General features: G+C 47.0%; 1 protein-coding gene across 1 annotated transcript; it reads left to right on the top strand.

Moving 5' to 3' along the window:
* Nucleotides 1–15271: 15271 nt before the first annotated feature.
* On the top strand, nt 15272–22970 carry LOC311309604 (uncharacterized protein). Its single transcript, XM_084438935.1, has 14 exons — nt 15272–15826; nt 18130–18249; nt 18576–18695; nt 18800–18919; nt 19217–19339; nt 19623–19705; nt 20470–20595; nt 20674–20719; nt 21039–21172; nt 21283–21414; nt 21548–21662; nt 21985–22119; nt 22229–22354; nt 22699–22970. The coding sequence occupies exons 1-14, from the start codon at nt 15601–15603 to the stop codon at nt 22845–22847; spliced, it is 1755 nt and encodes a 584-aa protein (XP_084295061.1). The 5' UTR covers nt 15272–15600; the 3' UTR covers nt 22848–22970.
* Nucleotides 22971–23034: the final 64 nt, after the last annotated feature.

The raw sequence follows: 23034 nt of genomic DNA, 5'->3' as shown, positions 1-23034 counted from the left end.
GTGCTCACCCCCGCAATTACAACAACGCATCTTGGCATCTACCTCACACTTCCCATACTCATGTTGGCCCCCGCAACGGGCGCATCTAACCTGACCCTTACATTGCTGTGCTGTGTGCCCCATTCTCTGGCACTTGAAACATCTGAGCGGCTTGGGGATGAATGCCCTCACACTATACCTCACGTAACCCATTTGCACCGACGGAGGAAGGGCTTTCTCAAACTGAAGAACCACTGACAAGGTGGCCGTCAGCGCGCCATCCCTCTTGCTCATAAGCCTAGTGGCCTCAATCACCTTGCCTCCACGCAGCTCCTTCTTGATCTCCTCCATAGACACACTCACAGGCACACCCGAAATCACACCCTTCAATCGCGCCATTGCACCCGGAACATGAGCCTTCACCCTTTCCCCGCCAAGCGACGACAACCCCAGGATCTTGCTACTCTGTATCTCGCTGTTAGCACAAATCAACACTCGCCTATTGCCGAGAAACCGAGCAAACTTCACCTTCCCTATCTCTTTCTCGATCGCCGTAGTCAGTTTAAGGGGATGACAGTGCCCGCCATCCTGATCAAACTCCACAATTACCTTCCACTCCACGACACGACCGGGGCTCATCCGAGAGCTACCTCCACCGAGTCTCGACTGCTTCACACAGCCGCCCTCGGACTCACTACCTCCCGAACCCTTCCCCCGATCTCTCCTCTTCAAGCTCCTCCTCGGCCTCGCCTCACTCCACTCCATTTGTGTCTTGTACTCACCACTACCACCACCACCATCCGAACTAGTAGACATGTTGATACAGTCAGAGTACAGTTTATGCAATCCCACCAGAACCAAACACTTCGAATCCACCGCCCGATCGCCACTTCCGCCGGCGTCGATCCAAAACAACAGTCCGCCCCCGTCTACGCGTTTCGCAACCCAGTTTAGATTAAGCCACGCCCGCTTCCGCATACGACGCCCTGACGAAAAACCTCCGAGCACCCCTGAGCTACCAAAAAAAAAAAAAAAAAAAAAAAAAAAAAAAACCCTGAGCTACCGCGAAACCCCGTGCATGAAATTGCCGCGCACTTTTGCGTAGCGTTTCCTAACTTCTCGCCTAGCTAATGCGCTAACGTTACAGCCCAAAGCCAAAGATGGACCACCCTTACACCCAGCGAAGGTAACGTTAAAGTCCAGGTTAACCCAGTTCAAATTTTTGTTATGAGCTTCACACACCACAGGAAAACATGTCATTAACCACCCAGCCAAATCTGAGTGATTAAAAATGTCGCTAAGTATATAAAATAAGGCTTCAAAATCGGTTAAAAATCAGCAGCATTCTCTGGTCTGAGACTGTGGGGGCGTGTCTGCTGAAGGCACCGAAGCCACACCCAATTGCGTGTGGAGGGGGTGTGGAGGGAAGAACCTGTCAAACCGTTCTCTGGTCTGCATATTGTCACACTGGCACGCCGTCTCTTTTGTGGTAGGAAGGCACAGCTTTGTGAAAACAGAGAGGAGTTGAAATTACACTTGTCTAATGAGTCAAACGCACAGATGCTTCCTCCTAACCTACCTCCTGACAAACAACACAGGTAAAACTGTAGCTACTCTATACCAACGCGCCAGTGTTACTGCCCTTAGATGCAAAATACAAAAACAGGCAACGAGGAATGTATGAGTCTGTCCCTATTTTCTCCCTGCCACCTCCGGACCCATTCCTATCCCTCCCAGGCGACCCTGTCGTCCCTTGGGATCAATGGAAAAAGTTGTTTAAAATGTACCTTTTAGTCACTGGCTTGAACAACGCTGATAGCGCGAAGAAGCGTACACTACCGGAGTTATAATAATAATCGGGACAGACTCATCCACTCTCGTTGGCAATGTTATGTGTGAGAATAACGAGCACTCGGCTTCAACTTTCCCGCAACATATCCAACAGAACTGGAATGTTCAGCCAGTAGCCGCCGAGCACCGCTTCACTGGGAGAGGGTGCGTCTTTCTCCAGCTGCAGCTGGTCTACCTAACCATCCCCCTCGCTCCCGCCTCCCGGTCTCCCGCTGGAGAAATATACTGTAACCATTACCGGTGAACCCATACGCACATCAGGTGCCACAAATATGGCAGGCAGTTTCTGTATAGTTAACGCCTATAGTCATAATATATCATCCGTAACGTTATTTGGTGGGTGGTCGCCTGGTCGGTGCTGCTAGCTATGTTAGCTAGACTAAGGTTATATACACACTCCCATCTGCAACAAGCTACATAGCTAATGTTAGCTATAATTCCTCCTAAGATTACATATAATTCATCATAGCTGACATTACCAAATAAATGTCAAGACACGTTTTGTAGATTAACGTAGCAGTGTATTTTCCTATTGCTTACGTTACCTAGCTAACGTTATAACGTTAATTAGCTATAAGCACACAAGGCAGCGGTGTCGGCACCAAAGGTTGATGCGACAGGAGGAGAATGGAGGCCGGGGAGGGAGATGGTTGGCTCCGCCGAATTCACCAGGACCAGTCGTGAGTCCGTGAAACCCAAAAGCCTCATATTATAATTGCAGAAGCTTTCGGGAGTGAAATGTTTGCTGCAGAGGCGGGCGCTAGCGGTGACAGACTCCTCTGTAACACCATGGCTCTTCAAAAATGCTAACCATTTGCTTCTCATTTCAGCTTTACTCGGGAGTGAAAGAAGGAGACCTTATCATCCCATTCCTGCTGGCATCCAGGAAGGATGCATTTTCGTTTAGTTTTATGCATAGGCATTGCTGACTAAGAAAAACTAGCTAATTCTAGACTGTTGGTTAAAACTAGCTAATTCTAGACTCAAGATTGAGCAGGAGAACCGAAGATTCAAATCCGTTCTAGCTTTATATAGTGTTAGGGCGGGGATATGCTAAGAACACCGCTCTACGTCATCCGGTACCGTTTTAAACCCGCCCAGAAAATCCAGAAATCAAAACTGGTCAAAAACACAAAACTGGTCTAACTTCACAATTCAGTACTACGCATGGTTCATCCCATTTTTACATGTTATCAGCAATGCATCACTAACACATAGAATGTGTTTTCAAGCAAATCTCTGATTTTGGTTAACTGGGACTTTAACGTTAGTTAGCTAACTCAGCTAGCTAGCTAATGTTGTGTTAAGTTTGCTAATGTTAACGTTAAATTTGTGCTAGCTAGCTAACATTTTTCCTGCGCTACCCTACTGCCATGCAGATGTCGTTCAAGCTAACGTTACAAGCGGGTAAGTTAAACTAGCTTTCTCGAGCTAGCTAGCTAGCAGAGATGGTAATTCGCTCATGTTAACGTTAGCAAAATGGATAAGCTAGTCATGTTTTGCTTTTGTTTCTGTGACAGGGTGTGCTCAGGACGCGAGGAGTACCCGCAGTTGAAAGTAAAGCTGACCTTAACTGTTGTCTTCCCTAAATTGTTACAGAGTAGGCTCTCATTTGGCTAGCTAACGTTACGTTATCCCCTTTCTCATTGATTGGGAAGACCTTTAAGTTAGTTAACATTAGTCTTTATTCAGAAGGTTGGCTATTCTGAAAAAGCTCCGAAAGGTCACTATTCCGAAAAGCTGATTATTAAATTCATAGCCTACCACGGCTTTTGATTATTGAGTTATTGATTTAATGAAACACACAGTTATGCCGCCCCTCTATGCAACTGAGAATGACAGCAATAATGCACAGCATATAAGGAAACAACAGTAACCACACAAAGTCTAATCCATTGCAACCAGCGTTTTAACGACATACAACGAGAATAGAATAGGGCTTATAATTATTATTGCCTATTGCAAGCAGTCTTCAGAATAGCAGGCTACCCATTATTCTTCAATTATAGGCCCAGTGTCTATAACAACAATCAAATGTGCGCTATTACGCTACTGTATATATGTATGTCTGTCTGTCTAATAATGTAGCTACATGTAGGTCAATGTCATGTATGCATCATGCATATACAGTTTGTGCATGTTTGTGGGCAGGTAGCCTATTAATAATTTATATTTTGCCTCATTACTCAACCTACACCTGTACTTATTTACTTTTTTAAATTATTATTTTCATTTATTTTTCCATTATCAATTTATTTCATTGATATTGCCTGATATGGTAAATGGGGAAGAGGATTGATTGCAGCTTATTATGTATAAAACTTGGTCACAAAAAAAAAACACATTAGTCTGTTTGTTTCTTACTTGAAGGGTTGGCTACCACAGCCGTATAACGACCATGTGTGCTGCTATGAAGAGGTGGCCTCCCTAGCAGACCACGCTGCCTTTGATGCCACTGTGCGTGTGGCTGTCAGCACTGTGGACCAGGCCAAGGAGTGGGTGGAGAACCTGAACAGGTCATCTGGGGTGACATGGAGAGTTGAAGTTACCCGACCTAGGTTGGGGAGCCGCGTGTTATACAAAGTAAGAGTTGTGCTATTGGAATGAAAAGCATTCTAAAAATTAGTAATGATCAAATATATCAGACTGTGTGTGCATGTTTGTTTGAATGTATGTGAACATGTATCTGTCTCCAGGCAAGTTACAGGTGTCAGCATCGGCAGAGTGGGGCAAGCAATTTTAGGAACACAAAGAATACCTGCTGTGAAGCAAAAATGTTCCTAACTTTGAAGAAGACATCTGATGGGAAAACAAGCAAGTGAGTTTATTGATCTACTTATGGTCTCTCTACTACCTCTGCCTCCTGATTGAGTAGACTAGACAGCATAGCCTACCAGGCAAAAAGTATGGAGTAGGTTATGCTTGTGCAACAGGAAAACTGATGGTTCTATATCGTGGAGCTCCGCCCCACAGGCTTCGCTCCTATTGGCTTGACCAATCGTATCTAGCTACGCGCACTGAACAATTTTTACTATGCACGCACCTCGACCAATGGGAGTAAACCGGTGCCTTGCCAGAAAACCCGCGAACCCAGGGTATAAATAACCTGTCATACCGTCAGTTCGTCTCCTTAAAATCTTCAGCTCGCGAAGAGAACAATGAGAGAGAACAATCCTCCGATTAAGAAGATGCCGGCAGCATCAGCGCCCCCGCCTCTACCTTCTTCTTCTTTCCGCTGCCGCTGCCCCAACCCACGGCGGCAGAAGACCGGCACTCCCTGTGCTTCATCTGCCTGGGGCAGCGGCATGCCACCGAGGGACTGGATCCCTCTCCTGCATGTGGGGACTGCCGTCTGCTTCCTGCGGCGGCTAGGATGGAGCGCACGGCGTTCTTCTTCAAGCAACAGCCCGAAGATACGCTGGACCAGCTCGACTCCTTCCAACCCACACCTGCCGTGGATACTACACTCCCGGCGTGCCAGCTGTCACCGCCGGCAGATGCCGTTTCCGTCCCCCTTCAACCCGACGAGGTAGGGAAGGATGTCGGCTGCTGGAATCGGAGCTGTCTGGGCCCGAAGATTCTGCCGCGGCTTCCGACACTGGGGCGTCCACCGCCGCCTCTGCTGCTCTGGGAGATGACCGTGAGTTTCGCCGCGACCTACCGCTTCTCATCGGCAGGGCGGCATCCCTCCTCGGTGTCCAGAGTCCGGAGGATGAGGCGGAAGAGGGCTTCCGCTCTGGAGCCTGGTACGCTACGGCCAACCCGGTTGGCGTAAACGCCAGCTCCTACCCGCCATGCCTGGCCTGGAGGTCTGGGTCAGGGCGGAATGGGAGAGCCCTATCAACATCAGGGCTACCCTCAGGGCTCACGCTGCAGGTACTCGAGTCCACGGCTGGAGTGGCAGTGGCAGCCTGTTCCTCCATCGCTCTTCTGGCCTGCTACATTTCCAACCTGGTGCTAGACGACAACAACGCTCCAACTGAGTCCCTCAAATCCGAATTCCCGGATGCGGCGGGAGCCATCAGCAGGCTGGTCACCACTAGCGCTTCCTGCCTCGGGGGTGTTATGGCTTCCAGCGTGGTGCAACAGCGCCATCTATGGTTGTCACTCACCGGTCTCGAAGAGGAGAGCAAGGCTGCTCTCATCAACAGCCCCATTTCTACGGAGGGTCTGTTCGGCTTGGCCGTTTCCAACCTCCTGGAACAGTGCAAGGCTCGGGACCAGGATGTGGCGGTCCTCTCGCGCCATCTTCACACCCAGAGGGGCTCCCGGGCACCACCATCTTGCCCTCCCGACAGCCGTCCCGCCTCCTCAGGCGCCACCAGACGCAGGGCTCGAGGTAAGACGCCTGTCTCTCGTCCTAGCACCCTATGCTAGGGTGCTAGGACGGTGAGGCACGGTGAGAGAAAGAGGCTCCGGCTTTGCAGCCACTGCCCTCCCAGCCTCCCTCGATGCAGCCCCGTGTCGCCCCGGCTTGGGGCTCACGAGCACACAAGAGACAGCCCACGACTACTCCCATCAGACCTCCGGTGCCCAAGTTGCCGCGTAGCTACTGACGGGTTGCGGGGATGTCAGACAGTATTTCGAGCCCCAGTGATGTTCTGTGTTCGGGCCCTCCGAGCGAGTTGGAGAGCGCCCATGTAACTAGGACCGAGTTCAATAAACACGCTGCTGCACTTTATTCAAGTTGTCACGGCTCGGTTTATGGGTTTTCACAGTCTGCATCCCCTGCTTGTCATTCTACGGTTTTCACTCTGGTTCTGAGCCCCCCGCGAGCGCTCGGTTTTCGCCCAGTGTAGAGGGCTTGATTTCCTCGCATCTGGCTACCGATCTCAGGGGTACAGCCGGGTTTTCACCTGGGGGGTCTTGCTCGTTAGCTTTTAACCCCTCGGTGCCCAGCTCACATTCGCTGCACCCGCCGGCCCCCTCTCCAGTCAACCTGCGGGTTTCGCGGGAGAGAGGGAGGGGGAAACGGCCTCTCGTTCGGCATAACGTGCGGAGCTCTTCCGCCGTCATGTCTGATGCGGCGCGTTTTCAGCAGGCTGATAACCAGGCGGGGGCTTCTGGGACTCCTGTGGTTTCTCCGGAGCACTTTCGGGGGCGAACCCCCATGGCCCGTGATTGATTCATTTCAGTTTTACGGGGGCGGTCAGGGTCGAGGAGGAATATACCCAATTCCTCTCCCACATACCGAGGTTTTCAGCCCAGCCCCTCTCAGACCACTTCCCCACCTGGATGGCGTTATGCTCCCCATCCAGCTGGCTCAGTCGAGTTCTGAGGGAGGGATACTCCATCCAGTTCCACTGTCCCCCGCCTCCTTTCCGGGGTGTGGTGGAGACCGCGGTCTCGTCCCCTGCCCAGGCCATGGCTCTCACGGGAGAGATCACAGAGCTATTGGGCAAAGGGGCAGTTACAGTGGTCCCTCCGGATTAGAGGAATACAGGTTATTATTCCCGCTACTTCCTCGTGCCCAAAAAGACGGGCGGTGTGTGACCAGTTTTGGACCTGAGCCTCTTCAACAAGTCAGTCTCCAAACTGAAATTCTGCATGCTGACGGTGCGTCAATTACTGGAGATGTTTCTCCCTGGCGACTATTGCACCAGCATAGACCTGAAGGATGCTTACTTTCACGTTCCTATCGTGCCTCGGCACAGACGGTTCCTGAGGTTCGCTTTTCAGGGCGTGGCTTATACCAGACTCCCTTTCGGTTATGCTCTAGCACCGCGGACATTCACGAAATGTCTGGACACAGCTCTCGCGCCGCTGTGCCGACAGGGTCATGGACATGTCAGTGTCTCTTTCCGATTTCTCTCCGGAGGGCTCGCCCTTTAGCGGCGGTCTCAGCGCATTTGGTCATGCGTCTGCTCGGTCTCATGGCAGAAGCTCATGTGGTGGTCCCCCTCGGCCTGTTTTACATGCGACCGTTTCAGAGATGGTTCGCCCAGCTTCGTCTGCATCCTGTGCATCACAGACGTCACCGTGTGCGGTTACCCCTGTCACTGTCGACGGGCCTGGCTTATTGGATGGACCGGCGCATCGTCGCTCGTGGGGTTCCACTGGGCCGAGTGTCAAATTACGTTGTGGTGTTCACAGACGCTTCCCTCGATGGGTGGGGAGGGACGTGCGAGTCCCAGGCCGTCGGGGGTGTGTGGTGTTGGTGACGGTGTTGCTGGTTCTGCGTCTGCTGTACTTCGCACAGCTGGTGCGCGGCCGCCATGTGCTAGTGAGGTCGGACAACCAGACGACGGTGTCCTATATCAATCGCCAGGGCGGTGTTCGCTCTCAGTCACTTCACCTCCTGGCCGTGGACCTGTGGGTGTGGGCGGCGGCCAACCTCAAGTCCTTGAAAGCCCTTCACATAGCTGGGCGTCTGAATGTCGGGGCCGACCTGATGTCTCGAGGCGGCCCTTGACGGGACGATTGGAGTTTGCACCCCCAGATTGTGAAACTTCTGTGTGTCCGCTTCGGGAGGGCGGAGGTGGACCTGTTTGCGTCAAGAGAGAATGCGAACTGTCCCCTTTGGTACTCCCTAGCTCCTCAGGACAACCCCCCGCTAGGAACGGACGCTTTCGCTCATGCTCCGTGGCCGGGGGTTCTCTTATACGCCTTCCCTCCAACAGCCCTCATTCTGCCGCTTTTGGTCAGGGTGCGGGCAAAAGGGTCCTCAGTGATTCTGATAGCCCTGGCTCTCCCCACAGCCAGATGGTACGCGGAAGTGGCGGCGATGGCATCGGAACAGCCATGGCCCATTCCGCTGTGGCCGAACGCGTTGTCCCAGGCCAGGGGCGCGATTTGCATTCCCCCGGTAGTGGGCAAGCCATTGGTGGCCTGGCGGCTGAGCGGCAGAGACTGTCCCGCAGAGGACTGTCTTCAGCCATAATCAGAACTATCCAGAGCACCTGTGCTAGCTCCACTGCTAAGCTTTATTCTAGCAAGTGGGCGGCCTTTGCGCGCTGGTGCGAAGAGAGAGATTTGCTCCGTGAGTGCTGCTCTGTGGAGGCTATTCTCGAGTTCCTTCAGCACCTTCTGGATCATGAAAGCGGGATAGCGGCGTCTACTATCCGAGTGTATACCTCCGCTATCTCCGCCTGTCACGAGGTCTTCGCAAGGACTACGGTCTTCACACACCCCATTGGTCAGAAGTTTTTTTGACGTGGGTTCGGCACCTACCCCCGTGAGGAGGGCAACGGCGCCGCAGTGAGATCTTCCGCCGTTCGAACCCATAGAGGAGGTGTCGCTTAAGTGGCTCTCTAGTTTGCTCTTAGCTCTTGTCTCAGGCAAGCGGGTCAGTGACTTACGGGCGCTGTCCATACAGCCAGGATGTCTCGTCAGCGAGGCTGTTCTGCGACCGAACCCTTTGTTTGTTCCGAAAGTGGTTCAGAGTGCATTCAGCGTGCTCCTGGTTGAGTTATCGGCTTTCTTCCCTCCGCCGCAGGCAAACCAGGAAGAGGCCCGTTTTCATCGGTTGTGCCCAGTACGTGCTTTGGCACAGTATGTCCGGCGCACGGCCGGGGTCAGGACCATATCCCAGTTACTAGTCTGTTATGGACCTGGGAAAGTGGGCTCGCCGCGTCTCTCCCACTGGTTGTGCGAGGGCATTACCCACGCCTATGACTATGAGACTGTGAGGGCACACTCCACAAGAGGGGTGGCTGCTTCGGCAGCCCTCTTTGGAGGAGTAGCGGTTGCGGATATTTGTGCGGTAGCCTCTTGGACTTCGCCTTCGCCTTTTATCCGGTACTATCTTTTGGATATGCCCCCCTCCTCTTTCGCCGCCTCTGTTTTGGGCATGGCGACTCTGGGCGAACAGTAGGTTTCTGTGTTCCGCCTTGGGGGCTTATCTTATTATGGGTTGAGTCCTGTTCGGGCCGTTTCCATGCGTATTCGCCTCGGGTAGGACTCCCCGCATGCACCTTACCGCCTCCTGTTAAGGGGCGAGTGGGCGGGACTTCGGGTACAAACACTTGCGTGTGTCTTTGTACTTGGGGCATGGCCCTCGGCCAGGCTGACCTATGTTGCAGGAATGGGTCCAGCAAGAGTACATTGTGCAGTTCGCTCCGTTCCGCCTATGCCACTAGGAGCGAAGCCTGTGGAGCAGAGCTCCACGATATAGAACAATGGTTACGACTTGTAACCCCAGTTCTATGAGTGGAGCGAAGCCCCACAGGCAAGATAACTTTGCTGAACCCCCTTTGGCTCGCTGAAGTTTTCTTTAGGAGCCGAACTGACGGTATGACAGGTTATTTATACCCTGGGTTTGCGGGTTTTCTGGCAAGGCACCGGTTTACTCCCATTGGTCAAGGTGCGTGCATAGTAAAAATTGTTCAGTGTGCGTAGCTAGCTACGATTGGTCAAGCCACTAGGAGCGAAGCCTGTGGGGCTTCGCTCCACTCATAGAACTGGGGTTACAAGTCGTAACCATCGTTATGGTTACTTTATTTACAAAGGGCGACTACAGCGAATGTCTGAATTTGTGAACCACTCTGGTTAATGATACATTCATATATCCTTTGTTACAGGAGCAAAGACCCACATATGCCTGACCTGCCTTTGGAGGTACGTGTTAGTAACAGGCACAATCATAACCTCCATGTCGCGGATGCCCTCCGCTACCGAGATGTTGGTGAGAAGGCTATAGAGGTCCTGACAGGCCTATTTGAACTTGGCCACACTCCTACATCTGCTCTGGCTGTTCTAAAACATAACCTCCAGATGGAGCACACAGAGCAGTATGTGAAAGCTGCAGCCAACAGGGAGATTTGCCCCAACCTGAACTTTGTGCAAAGGTAGGCATCACATCAAAACATTGGTAAAGATATCTGCACTCCCTATTGACCTACACTATTATGTAACATATATTTTCAATGATCCGCCTCCAAGATTGCTGCATTACAACTTCCTGTCTTTGTCCAGCTGATGCTACTTGGACAATCTTCATCCTTGCATGTCAATAGTCAATCTAAAAGGTCAAATATAACCAACTTTTTAAAATGAGAGCTCACAGAAAGACATAAGAAAGTCAGATGGTCTCACAGAAAGACATAAGAAAGTCAGATGGTTTCATATTGTCCCAACAATTGTCATTTAGAAGATGCATGCCGGTAGACAATGGGCGTGTTAAGTAGCTGAGCAGCTCAGTTGCGCTCAGTGAGAAGAATTCACTTAACAGGTTGCTCAGTTACGCTCAGACTGATCTGCTCAAGGCACAAGTGAGCAGTTTTGAACTACGATCAGTCTGAGCCAAACCATGTTATAGTCATCATCATCACCTGAGCCAAAAAAAACAAGATTGGATGCCGAAAGGATGGCTCGTACACATGATTGACAACAGTTGAAAAGTTCTCGTCTCCTAGCAACTCAACGCTCAGTTGGAGCAGAACGTTAAGTGGTTTTGAAAATCTCTCAGTGCTCACATTGAGCATTATAATGCAAGCGCTCAGCTACTTAACACGCCCAATATGAAGATGTGGCGAGTTGATGCCGTGGCTAGAATGGATTCTCTGCGAGTTCAACAAGAAGATTGTTTACAGCATGGCAGCCCCATGTTCTCATCCTGAATCACCAGAATCAGAATTAAAAGACCTTTATTGCCATGTAACACCGAAGCGTACTAGGAATTTGTTTTTGGTCACAAGGTGCGCTCAGTTTCAACAAAAGCAGATATCAATACAGAATACACAGTAAGGCAGGGCAGTAAGTTCACACAATATACAAATTAAATTAAAAATAAGGATCATAAAGTGCAATGGAATAGTATTATATGAATGGATTATATAGTTTCTGCAGTAAGTGACATCGAAATTACATTGTATTTTTCAGACGTTTCCAAAAAGTGTGTAGGGAGGAATACGGCAGTCAGTCTGGTCCCACCATGTTGGCAGCTCTGGCAAGTCAGGTGGAGAGCTACAACAGCAAGTGTAAGGAGAGCTGTGCCCTAATTGCCCTAGTTTCGATGACGTAAAGGATAGATGCTTAATGTTATTTCATTGTTTTTATTGGGACCTCCGGACCATCACTCCCACTGTGTCCTGATTGTTCCGTCAAGAGTTTGGTCTCTCAAGATGGCCAACACTAGCCATAGGGCTAGTCTGAGCTGAACAGAGCGCACTTTAAAAAAAAAAAAAAAAATCTTGCGCAGACTGGTAGAACCAGGCTAGTAAAAATGCATGTGTGTGAAGTGTGTTGTTTTGCTGTGGGGAGGGGGAGGGGGAGGGCACAGCACAGACTTGATGCATGATCATTACATTACATTACATTACATTACAGTCATTTAGCAGACGCTTTTATCCAAAGCGACTAACAATAATTGCATTTAACGTAGGAAGAGCCAATGTACTACTACTTGCCAGAACTCACAAGTGCATCTTCTTTCTAAAACAAACAAGTGACTAAGAGCATAATCTAGTGCTGAAGCAAAGTGCAAGAATCACAATCTAAAGTACAGTGCAATATAATATAATAAGTGCTTAGGTGGGAGGATTGTTGTAGTACTTCTTGAAGAGATGAGTTTTGAGCCTGCGACGAAAGATGGGCAGCGACTCTGCTGTCCTGACATCAGTGGGCAGCTCATTCCACCACTGCGGGGCCAGGACAGAGAAGAGCCGTGACCGTGTCGATCTACCGCAGGAGCCTCGGAGTGACGGGGCAACCAGTCGCCCTGAGGTAGCAGAGCGTAGTGGTCGGGAGGGGATGTAGGGTTTGACCATGGCCTGGAGGTAGGAGGGGGCTGTTCCTTTCATTGCCCTGTAGGTTAGCGCCAGAGTTTTGGACATTGTGTGATTAATAACAATCCCCAATTCCCTCAAGTGCTGACTAACAGCCTGTACTGTATGTTATCTGTGCATTAATGTCCATCCCTCTTTGTTTTATAGCAAACTTCCCTTTGAACTTTCTACAGCCCCTGAGACTTACTCAGCCAGGTAAGTCATAAACAATACCCCCCCACCCAAAAAAAGCACCCAGGGATGTGATTTTTTCCTGCTTTTCTGACCTTATATTGTCCTATACTGTTACCACATGCCTCTCAGGAGCCCTGTAGAAAGAAAAAGTTGATTTATTACCTCATCTTACCTTGTTTGATTTGCATGAGTACAACGTTTTTCACCCTTGACCCCTTCCCTAATTTCCATACACTTGGGAGTTATTTACTTGAGTAAAATAACAAAATAACTGACTGTTCCACTGATACCATGTGAGAAACTAAATGTATGTATATCTTTGTATCGATAGAAGCCCTCCCTGGACACAGCGTTGCTGGAGCTTCTCAGGAGCAAGAGCTTCTGGAAGAACCTGTGCTGCATTTCCCTGAGCCATCGTTGCGCCAAAAGCATCGTAAGAGACGTTGTTAGCTCTCCCTTTAGATGGTGCACTGTTTCCCATAGCCTTAGTAGCCAAGGTATACCTCCTTGGCTAAGGAGACTTCTTATACAAATCTCCTTAGCTAAGGAGACTCTGGTAAACAGCGCTCCCCAAGGTACATCGCAAATCGAGCTAACGATGTACCTTCCGAAGGGCTGATTCCCAGAGCCTCCTTAGCATTGCATCTGTTACAGTGATAAAGTATCTCTACCTAGACTGGTCTCTGCTTTACACCAGTCCATCAGAATGCAACATTTTATGAGAAATTGAGTTACACAAGTAACTAAAACTCTTCACAGGTGGACTACCAGGACAAGAGGCCCAACCCTCCACAAGTATGGCTGCTCATTATAGGCCACAAGAAGGTGCGTTTTGAGTGTGTGAGTTTGTTATTTAGACAATTCTCATAAATTCAAACAGTAGAGGATTGCAGAAACCACAGTTTTATATTTTCTGTCTCAGCATACTGTCCTATGAAATATATTGTTGTCCAAATACTTTTACATACTTGGCATGTACATAAATATTCCACTCACACTTGATTGAAGCACCGTGCGCACCTGAAAACAATCTGTTCTCACTTATTACTGATGCAGTCAGTGAAAAAGTGGTGTCCACCTTTCAGATTTATGAAAATAAACTATGAATTGCCCCAACAGATCAAAATCGCAAACCTTTAACCAAGTGATACGTTTATTTTGACATGAAAGATGACTACATTGTAAGAAGGTTTCAAATCATTTTCCCAACTCTAAAACAAGCATTTTATATGATGGATGTACCGCCTCTAAGCAAAGTAATTCAAACCATGTGACTACCATACAGACAGACCACAGTAGTACTCAGTGATTCAGCAGAGAGGGGGCATTGTTGACAATGGCAATTTTTAGTTTTGAACTGCTCCTACACTGTACAGTGCCCTCTTAAACATTTAAAATGAATTCAAACCTATTTCTTTCTTGGATATCACAGATTCAGGTGATGCCTCTCTTGTGGACAACATGCTGGAGGATCTGAAGAGAAGGGGCCAAGAGGATCCTGTCTTCTTGGCTGGACTGGTGAAGATGGCTAAGCAGCACCAGCTCTTGAAGACCAACCCATCCAAACTGCTGTCAGCCATCCGCACCTTTGGGAGGTCTGGTCCTCAGACCAGCAGACGGGCTGCCACATTGAGGCGGGCTGCCAGCACCAAGGCCCAATGATTGGCTGCCAGCCCACAGCTGTGGCACGGAGGAAGCTCAGTTCAGGGTCGAAAAGGCGTGTCAGCTGGACGACCGGTCGAGCGGCACAGCATGAGTTCCTCAGTGGCCTTAAACAACAGCCTGGCCAAAAAGCACTGAGGAACTCTGCCCCTCACTATTTTATTAGTCAATCGGGAGCCTCACAGGCTGTTTTTAATTAAAAATTATTGCCTGTTGTTACGGGAGCAGAAATGTATTGTTCTTTTGCTTTGAATTTTATTTAATTGTATCTTTTGCTTTTATCTGTACAGCACTTTGGTTCAGCCACAGCTGTTTGTAAATGTGCTATATAAATAAAATTGACTCGACTTGACTGTCCTTTCAGAAGTTGGCTTGCAATTACTTTTTTTTGCCTTTTTTTTCTGAATAAATACCAGATACGAGCAAATATAACCTGCTCCGCTATAATTAACCTGTTAAAACTAAGATGCTTGGATAAAGAAATAATTTTTTGATACGATGTATTTCACAGAATCATGATTTGATGGCAGGTACATTTCGCTGAACAGTGACGTAGCATCCGGAATAGCATGCTCTGGACTATGCTGCTACGTTTTTCGCCGTTTTTTAGACAATATAGCAGGTACAGTTTTGAAGTAGCATGCTACTTCTCGCCTGCTATATAGCAGGTAGCGGGCATTTCGGACACGTCTAAATCAAGTGGCACCGCTCTGACGGAGAGAGCGCATTGGAGCACACACATTTGGGAGAGAATTGGGAGAAGCGTTTTAAAAGAGGCTGTGACTGATTGACTCGTGATGGTAGTTTAAGCAAGATTCATGAGCCACGGATAACAATAAAAACTGGTTTTATTTAGGCTATAGAGATTCATACAGATTGGTTTTAATAATTGTTGAAGATCCACGTGTCTTAGTTTAGATAACCTCTGTAGCCTATTATTGTAACGTTAATTCTGATTACTAGTTCAGTAGACTGGTGGATAACTCGAAGCGCAAGTTTAGGCGAGTGGCTAGCTAGCTATATACCTCGTTGCTAGGTGGCAAAAAACATACAGGGCGGGGATATGTGTACCACGTGTTATTTCACAGGTAGATTTTATAAATAGACAGGTGTGTCTTTGTTCTAGGTAGTAGCTGCATCAAAGGTGGAGTAGGCTTTTCCTACAGATGCATGCTTTTTAACGAATTGATTTTGTTGCAACATTTTGACCATGGGTATCGGACCCTGTGAAAAGTGTCAACAATTGCTCGACAACTTGGTTGCTCTTGTGAGGACAGTGTCTACTGAGATAGGGCAGAAGATACGAGACTGTGTCGAGGCACTACGCCGATGTTGCTGTTTGAGAAAAGCTACATCGACTCCACAGGCGGGGCTTCTGAAGAAGCGTCAAAAAAGAAACGCTCTCCACTCGTTATTATTACAGCAACTGGACACAGGTAGGCTTACATTTCAGAAACATAGATACAGTGGTTCTTCATAGTTCTGATCAATCAAGAGCTTTGCACACAGTTGAGCCCGTGATAGTTGTGACCACTGACCAGCAATTCCATGACCAGTTTGAAATTCAGGTTGAACTTAAAGTTGCACTGAAATGAAAAAAGCATTCTGTCCTATTTTGGTTCACATAATTGGTCATAGTGTTCACCTATTCAACGATGTATGCCAAAAAAATTACAAAATTCTACTTTTGTTGTATTCTTATATCAAAGTATATTATTTCTTACTTCCTGGAAAACGGTCGCGTGCAATGAGGACAACAGGTACCTTAGATTTTAGGCCAATAATCCACCTGTCAATCAACCTCTATCCTTCTATCGAATCTTTCTAAAGTTCTTAAAGGACAATGCTCGTTTTTGACAACCTGGACCTTATTTACGACATATTATAAGACGTTTGACTCACCGAGATCACTTTGGTGTAGTTCGGAGGCATGTAGAAGAAATGTAAAATCCAGCGCGAGCCAGTATATCCATGTAATGGCGGTGGTGGGGGCACTGAGAATGCAGCTTCAACTGAAACGGTTGTTTTCATCAATCTGTCTTTATGAATCGCTAGTTGTGCTTACATAGAGCGTAGGCCTCTTGTGGTTTTTCACATGCCTCTGTAATATGATCTTTAGAAACATCTTTAGACACGAAATAGCTTCCTCACTTGCTCCAGCACGCATGCGCACAGCGTGCTGGAGCAACGATTGCGCGCTGTGCGCATGCGTGCTGGAGCAAGTGGGGAAGCTATTTCGTTTCGAAAGACGTTTCGAAAGATCATATTACAGAGGCATGCGAACAGTTTCGCAGCAGAAAATAGATTTTTAGAAACTGCATTCACGGTGCCCCCACCACCGCCATTACATGGATATATACTGGCTCGCGCTGGATTTTACATTTCTTCTACATGCCTCCGAACTACACCAAAGTGATCTCGGTGAGTCAAACGTCTTTTAATATGTCGTAAATAAGGTCCAGGGGCCGGTTGCACAAAACATCTTAAGTTAATATTTCCCTCAAGTTCTGACTTAAGGTTTCCTTAAAATAAAATCTGTTGCACAAACAACCTTAAGTATTCCCCTTAAGGTTTCCTTAAGATGTCCCTCAAGTATTTAAGGTTTTCTACTTATCTCGGTATAATACTTAAGGAGTCCCTTAAAGTCAGTTAAGGTGTTGCACAAAAGACCTTAGCAAGCAAAATAAGGGAAAAAACATAAGGGACCTCTACCCCAACCTTAGCTAAGTTATGGCTGCGTTTATGAACATAAACGATGGAAATCGAGTCCGAAGAAGAGTGTTCCGCGACAGGGAGAACCCACTAGACACTCTTAGTGAGGAACAACTGATATTTAATTACAGATTTGATCGACAGTCCATTTTTGACTTGTCCGACCGCCTGGGCTTGGACCACCCAACCTTCCGAAGCTATGCGCTTCCAGCCTCGTTGCAATTGATGATTGCGCTCCGATTTTATGCGACGGGATCTTTTCAGTCGGTCCTCGCAGACATTATTCATGTCCACCGTTCTACTGTGTGCCGTGTGGTTCACCGGGTATCAAACGCCCTTACCGGTCTGCTGGATGAGGTGGTCAACTTCCCATCTAAACGGGAGGAGGATGCGATAGCGGCGCACTTTTTTAATGTTGCTGGCTTCCCGAAAGTGTGCGGGGTGATAGACGGGACGCACATCAAGATTCAAGCACCCACCCAGTACGAGGAGCAATTTATTAATCGGAAAAATCAACACTCCATCAACTTTCTCTTCCTCAGACCGGGTCGGCTTTCTCTTTTTCTCCTCAGACATTTTCCCCAGCGTCTCAGGACGTCCCAGTGTAGTGTTGTGACAGATAGCCGGTCACGTGCAAGCAAACCAATGGTCACCATGGAAACTACAATTTTACTGCTGTAAAATCTCTTTCCTTGTATGAAAACCCTTAACGTTTCCCCTTAGCTAAGGAAACCATGTAAGGGATTCTGTGCAACACCCTTAAGTAATCCCCTTAACTAAGGGGAAATTAACCCTTAAGGGTCATACTTAAGGGAAAAACTTAAGATGTTTTGTGCAACCGGCCCCAGGTTGTCAAAAACGAGCATTGTCCTTTAAAACCCGTCCACTTGTCAATGTTCCAATCAAATTCCTCTAAACGTATGTCCCACCCTCATAGCTTGTTTGCGTCGGTAATACGTCAAACTACGGAAGTTAGATGATCTCAAACGTCCGTTTCAATGCAACTTTAATTTTTTTTTTTTTCCAGACCATGACCCCCCTCTGCTCAGTCAAGCATGTCTGCAGGCATTAAATACGTTTGCAGTATCAGAAGACCGTGAACTGCAAGAGGCTGCAGCCATGTATTATTTACGTGTTAGCCAACAATGTAAGTGTTATCTGGTTAACACATGGCATGTCATTAAGGTGTTCGATGTGTACTTTAGTTTTGGATTTTTGTGCTATGCTGCAAGAATGCTTTTTGAGTGCTACAGACTAGTATGGCACATTAATTGAAATGGTCGACAGTGTTTGCAGAACAGGTTTTCCTAACATAACTCTATTGTTGTAGTGATATCACTATGCTGTAACTGATATGCAAATAAGTCCTTGTGTTCACGTCAGGTGGGGGGGGGATAGATTTCCCGTCAGCGTTTCTAATAATAAGGCGTGATCAAGTGTGATGACTTGACGGTTTCTAATGACTGGTTGCAGTAGAGTCCCCCCTGCCTGATGCTTTCTTGGAGCCGTACCCTGCACTGCTTCTATCAAACGACCTGGAGGTGCAGAGAACCATCTCACTGTCCTTGGTCAATCTGCTAGTAAAGGACAATGGTAAGGAAGACCTGCACTTGCAGTGCCTGGTCCATGAAATACTGCTGTGACAATGGAATTTGTGATTTTAAAACTGCTAATTCATTCAAGCATTTTTCTTTCAGTGTGCAAAAAGCAGATGATTGAGATAGGAATGCTGGATGTCATCCTAGAGATGTTCCAGTCTGAGGACCCCGCTGTCCAGTGTAACTCCTGTGCCTGTGTTGCCATGCTGGCCTCATCAGGTGTGTGTGGGCGGGTGTATGTGGGTGGGAGTTGTTGTTGTTGTTGTTGTTTTATGCTGGTCTAATCTATGAGTAAAAATGCTCTACATCATAACATGGATGTGTTCCTGCTGTTAGAGGACTTGCTGAAATGGGAAAAGACTTTACGGTTACGGTTCGGAACGTTCTGTTTTCTGAGTTTCCTCAGATCTGTCAACATTCCAGTTTGTCTCACCTTACTGTACACACACAATGAGCAGCACATCCTGTTACCTAAGCAGACATGACAACTTGTTTTGTTTTTTGACTCTCCATTAGAATCAAACAGAGAGGCCATTGTGTCTGCTGATGGAGTGATACCATTATTGATTTTAGCCAAGTCTTACGATCCTCGAGTTCAAGAAAATGCGGTTTGGGCCCTCCTAAGCCTTACACAATCTGGTAGGTCTATATGGGGTTATGCATACTTGATTGTGTACCGTTTCCCTGATGACATTTTTAAACCTGTTTGTAGTTCAATTTACAGATTAGTTGGTTGAGGATATAAATAAAATTCCCCAAGTCCTGAAATCCTTTGCTGTGTGCCATTAATACGAATCATACACACAATGAATTTTTAGAATCTATATCTTTTGTTATTCTGTAAACTGTATCATCTACAGACCAGCAGGAAATCTTCCTTGCCAGTTCACCAGCCTTAATCTCTCTAATCTCTTGGTTCTAGAGAGGTCAATGGGAGCCTTGTGTCAAAATGGAGCTATTCCTGTTCTGACTCTTCTGTTGCAATCATCAGATTCTCAGGTTCAGGTAAAAAACAACCCCATCTTCCACTGCTGCCTTAGATTTACCCACATGATTGGTCTGCATAGTAATAATATTTTGTGCTGTACATTACAGTCATTATCAGATTATTTTATTCAAAAGCGATGTACAATAATTGCATTCAACGTAGGTGGTCAGTATACCACGACTCGCCAGAACTTCACAAGTGCATCTTTCTAAACAAGTGACTAAGAGCATAATCTAGTACTAAAGCCAAAGTGCAAGAGCTAGGTGCTTAAGAGGGAAGGTCAGGGTAGTACTTCTTGATGAGTTGAGCTTTGAGCCTGTGGCAAAAGATGGGCAGCGACTCCACTGTCCTGACGTCAGTGAGCAGTTCATTCCACCACTGCGGGGCCCGGACAGAAAAGAGCTGTGACCGCGTTGATCAACCACAGGGGCCTCGGAGTGATGGGGCAGCCAGTCGCCTTGAGGTAGCAGAGCGTAGTGGTCGGGCAGGGGTGTAGGGCTTGACCATGGCCTGGAAGTAGGAGGGAGCTGTTCCTTTCATTGCCCTGTTGGCTGATCATCCCTTTTGGATGTAAAGCACCTTGAATTGCCCTGTGGCTGAAATGTGCTATATAAATAAACTTGGCTTGCCTTGGCTAAAAACAGAGTTTTAAACTGGATGTGAACACTACACTGCTACACTATTTGTTAAAATTAGTAGATAAAAGTATAAATTGACCATGTTAGTGCTTATTGTATGTCAAACCTTGGTCTATTTAACCATCAATGATTGTAAATTATAGCTCTGCAGCTGCTCTGCTTTGAGCAACATCGCCATAGTCGAGGAGCATCATCCAAAAATGCTTGGCATTGGAGATCAGTTTCTGCTGAAGTCTTTGTTGAGGCTTACATCCTCATCTGTGCAAAAGGTAATATAGAAACAAAGCTATCCAACTGTCTGATTACACCTACAGCCAAATACCAAACTTCTTTATCAAATTTTTCAGAACGCTTCCCAAGCTTGCATGTGCCTCAAAATTCTCTCAGGAAATGGTAATAATTATAACAGAACAAGCTTCAAACTGCATACACACCAGACTTGGGCTGAAGTACCATTTGAAATACTTGCTTGAGTCAACCTGGAGTGTCGAGTGGGTGGGGTTTTCCTTATTGCAAACAGCCCAGTGATTCCATTGTGCCAGACGAGCAATCAATTACAAAAGTAATTGAAACTATTTGAAATAGTCTGTCGACCCAGGTCTGGTATATATGCTTCATTTTATGTACTCACCTAATCAGTGTTCTTAAACACATATTCACATACAGTATTATATGAGGTACATCGGTAACAGTGTACCTTCTCTGTCCTCAGTTCTGATCCAGGAGCAGCTGATGGAGCTGGACTGTGTGTTGCCTCTGAAAACGCTGCTGTGCTCCTCTGATCTCCCTTTGGCTGAGTCTGCAACAGTACTGTTGTCTAAGCTGTCGGCTCACCCACCCAATAATGTAGGCCTAACGACTTCTCACAGTGTACAATCATCACAATATGATGATCGGCAACCTCATGTTAAGTTATTGTGAAGTGATCATACAATGTGTCTGTGGTCTGGTTTCAGGAGACCCTGGTGAATGAGGGCCTGTTGGAGGCTGTAGGGCAGCTGCTCCTCCGTCACAGCTCCAGCTCTGTCATTATCAGTCACAGCGCTGACATCATCACCAACCTGTGTAGCATCGGAAGAGGTCAACAGGTAAAGATGCAGTTGAGCCTGGAAAGTCTATACCCAGTTCTAATGTTTCATTGTACATTGATCAATGATAAACAGCATGTGTAATGAAAAACATTATAATTCTCTAATGGTAAAGTTCCCCCTTGGTCTCTAGGTATTGATGGACAGTGAGTGTCTGACAGGACTCCTCCAGGTCCTTGTGTCCAGTGAGGCCTCTAATGAGATCTTCTTGTGTGTGACACAGTGTTTACATCATCTGACAAGTTGCGGTAAGTATCATGGATGAGGCTTGTCAGTTAGAGCTTTGGCCAGGTCACTGACCAGTTGAATTGATAATTGCATCAGAAGCGTACTGTACTTGTATCAGAAGCATAGTGTACTTGTATCAGAAGCATACTGTACTTGCATCAGAAGCATACTGTACTTGCATCAGAAGCATACTGTACTTGCATCCAAAGCGTACTGTACTTGCGTCAGAAGCGTACTGTACTTGCATCAGAAGCGTACTGTACTTGTATCAGAAGGGTACTGTACTTGTATCAGAAGCGTACTCTAATCCTTAGTGTCTCACAGTTGTCATCTTCTTCTCAGACCCACTTCAGTCTCATTTGGTGACACAAATGACCCCTGAACATACCGGAAGACTTGTGGAATTATCTGGGCAAATGACAAATCCAGAGTTGTCATATAATTCTGCCTCCATCATCAGCAAACTACAAATGAATGGTAAAGTGTCATTCAGTTGGTATCCAACTATATTTGGTTTTTATGACGAGCATTTTGATTTGTATATGTTTTCAAATTGGATACTTTTTTGTTTCTGCTGAATTTATAGGCCAAGTCATCAATTTACTGCAACCTCATTATCCTGCCATCTCAGAATATTTGCTGATGTTCCTCAAAAACCAGGAAGTGAGATTCCAACAACTTGGCATTGTCACTTTATGCAACCTCAAGAAAGGTTTGTAGTGGTTTTGTAACAGCATTGCTCGTCGGAATCACAAGGCTTTAAAAAAAAAAACACAAAAAAAAACACGGCTCATCTTTAGTCAATGTGAGACTGCTGTAAATCCCTCAAAATGACTAGTGATAATCACATAAAGAATGTCTGCAACATATCATGAAAGCAGTTCTGAGTCAGCCTGTTGTGTGGTGTGTCTGGTGATCATGAAAGCAGTTCTGAGTCAGCCTGTTGTGTGGTGTGTGGTGATCATGAAAGGAGTTATGAGTCAACCTGTTGTGTGGTGTGTCTGGTGATCATGAAAGCAGTTCTGAGTCAGCCTGTTGTGTGGTGTGTCTCTGCAGATGGAGGCTTTGCAGTCAGCAGTGATCTGGAGGAGCAGCTGGTGAGGGTCGACGTCCAGACCGAAGAAACAAGGCGACTACTGCAGATTATTCGGCTGCCTGCCTCCCCCTTTTCACAAGACATATCCCACCCTCCAGACAAACACTAAGAGATCATGCGTGTATTCTGTCATGTGTTTATGCTTACTTCATCTTTTTTTTTACTCACTTTTCTTTTTTTTAAACTTATGTAATGAACGATGGATTGTAACAACAGAAGTGTATTGCCCCATTTAGTCACAAGAGTTTTAATCGGTTTACATGTTTAAAGGCTTTTACAATTTTGACAATAGATTA

This window comes from Borostomias antarcticus (genome assembly GCF_949987555.1).
Source record: "Borostomias antarcticus genome assembly, chromosome: 5".
Lineage (NCBI taxonomy): Eukaryota > Metazoa > Chordata > Actinopteri > Stomiiformes > Stomiidae > Borostomias > Borostomias antarcticus.
This window is presented reverse-complemented; position numbering and strand designations above follow the sequence as displayed.

Excerpts from the sequence above, each read along its gene's own strand:
- LOC311309604 (XM_084438935.1), top strand. The coding sequence starts at position 15,601 with ATGGGTATCGGACCCTGTGAAAAGTGTCAACAATTGCTCGACAACTTG. Across the intron at positions 15,827-18,129 it reads ATTACAGCAACTGGACACAG|ACCATGACCCCCCTCTGCTC; the intron begins GTAGGCTTACAT and ends TTTTTTTTCCAG. Across the intron at positions 21,415-21,547 it reads GCATCGGAAGAGGTCAACAG|GTATTGATGGACAGTGAGTG; the intron begins GTAAAGATGCAG and ends CTTGGTCTCTAG.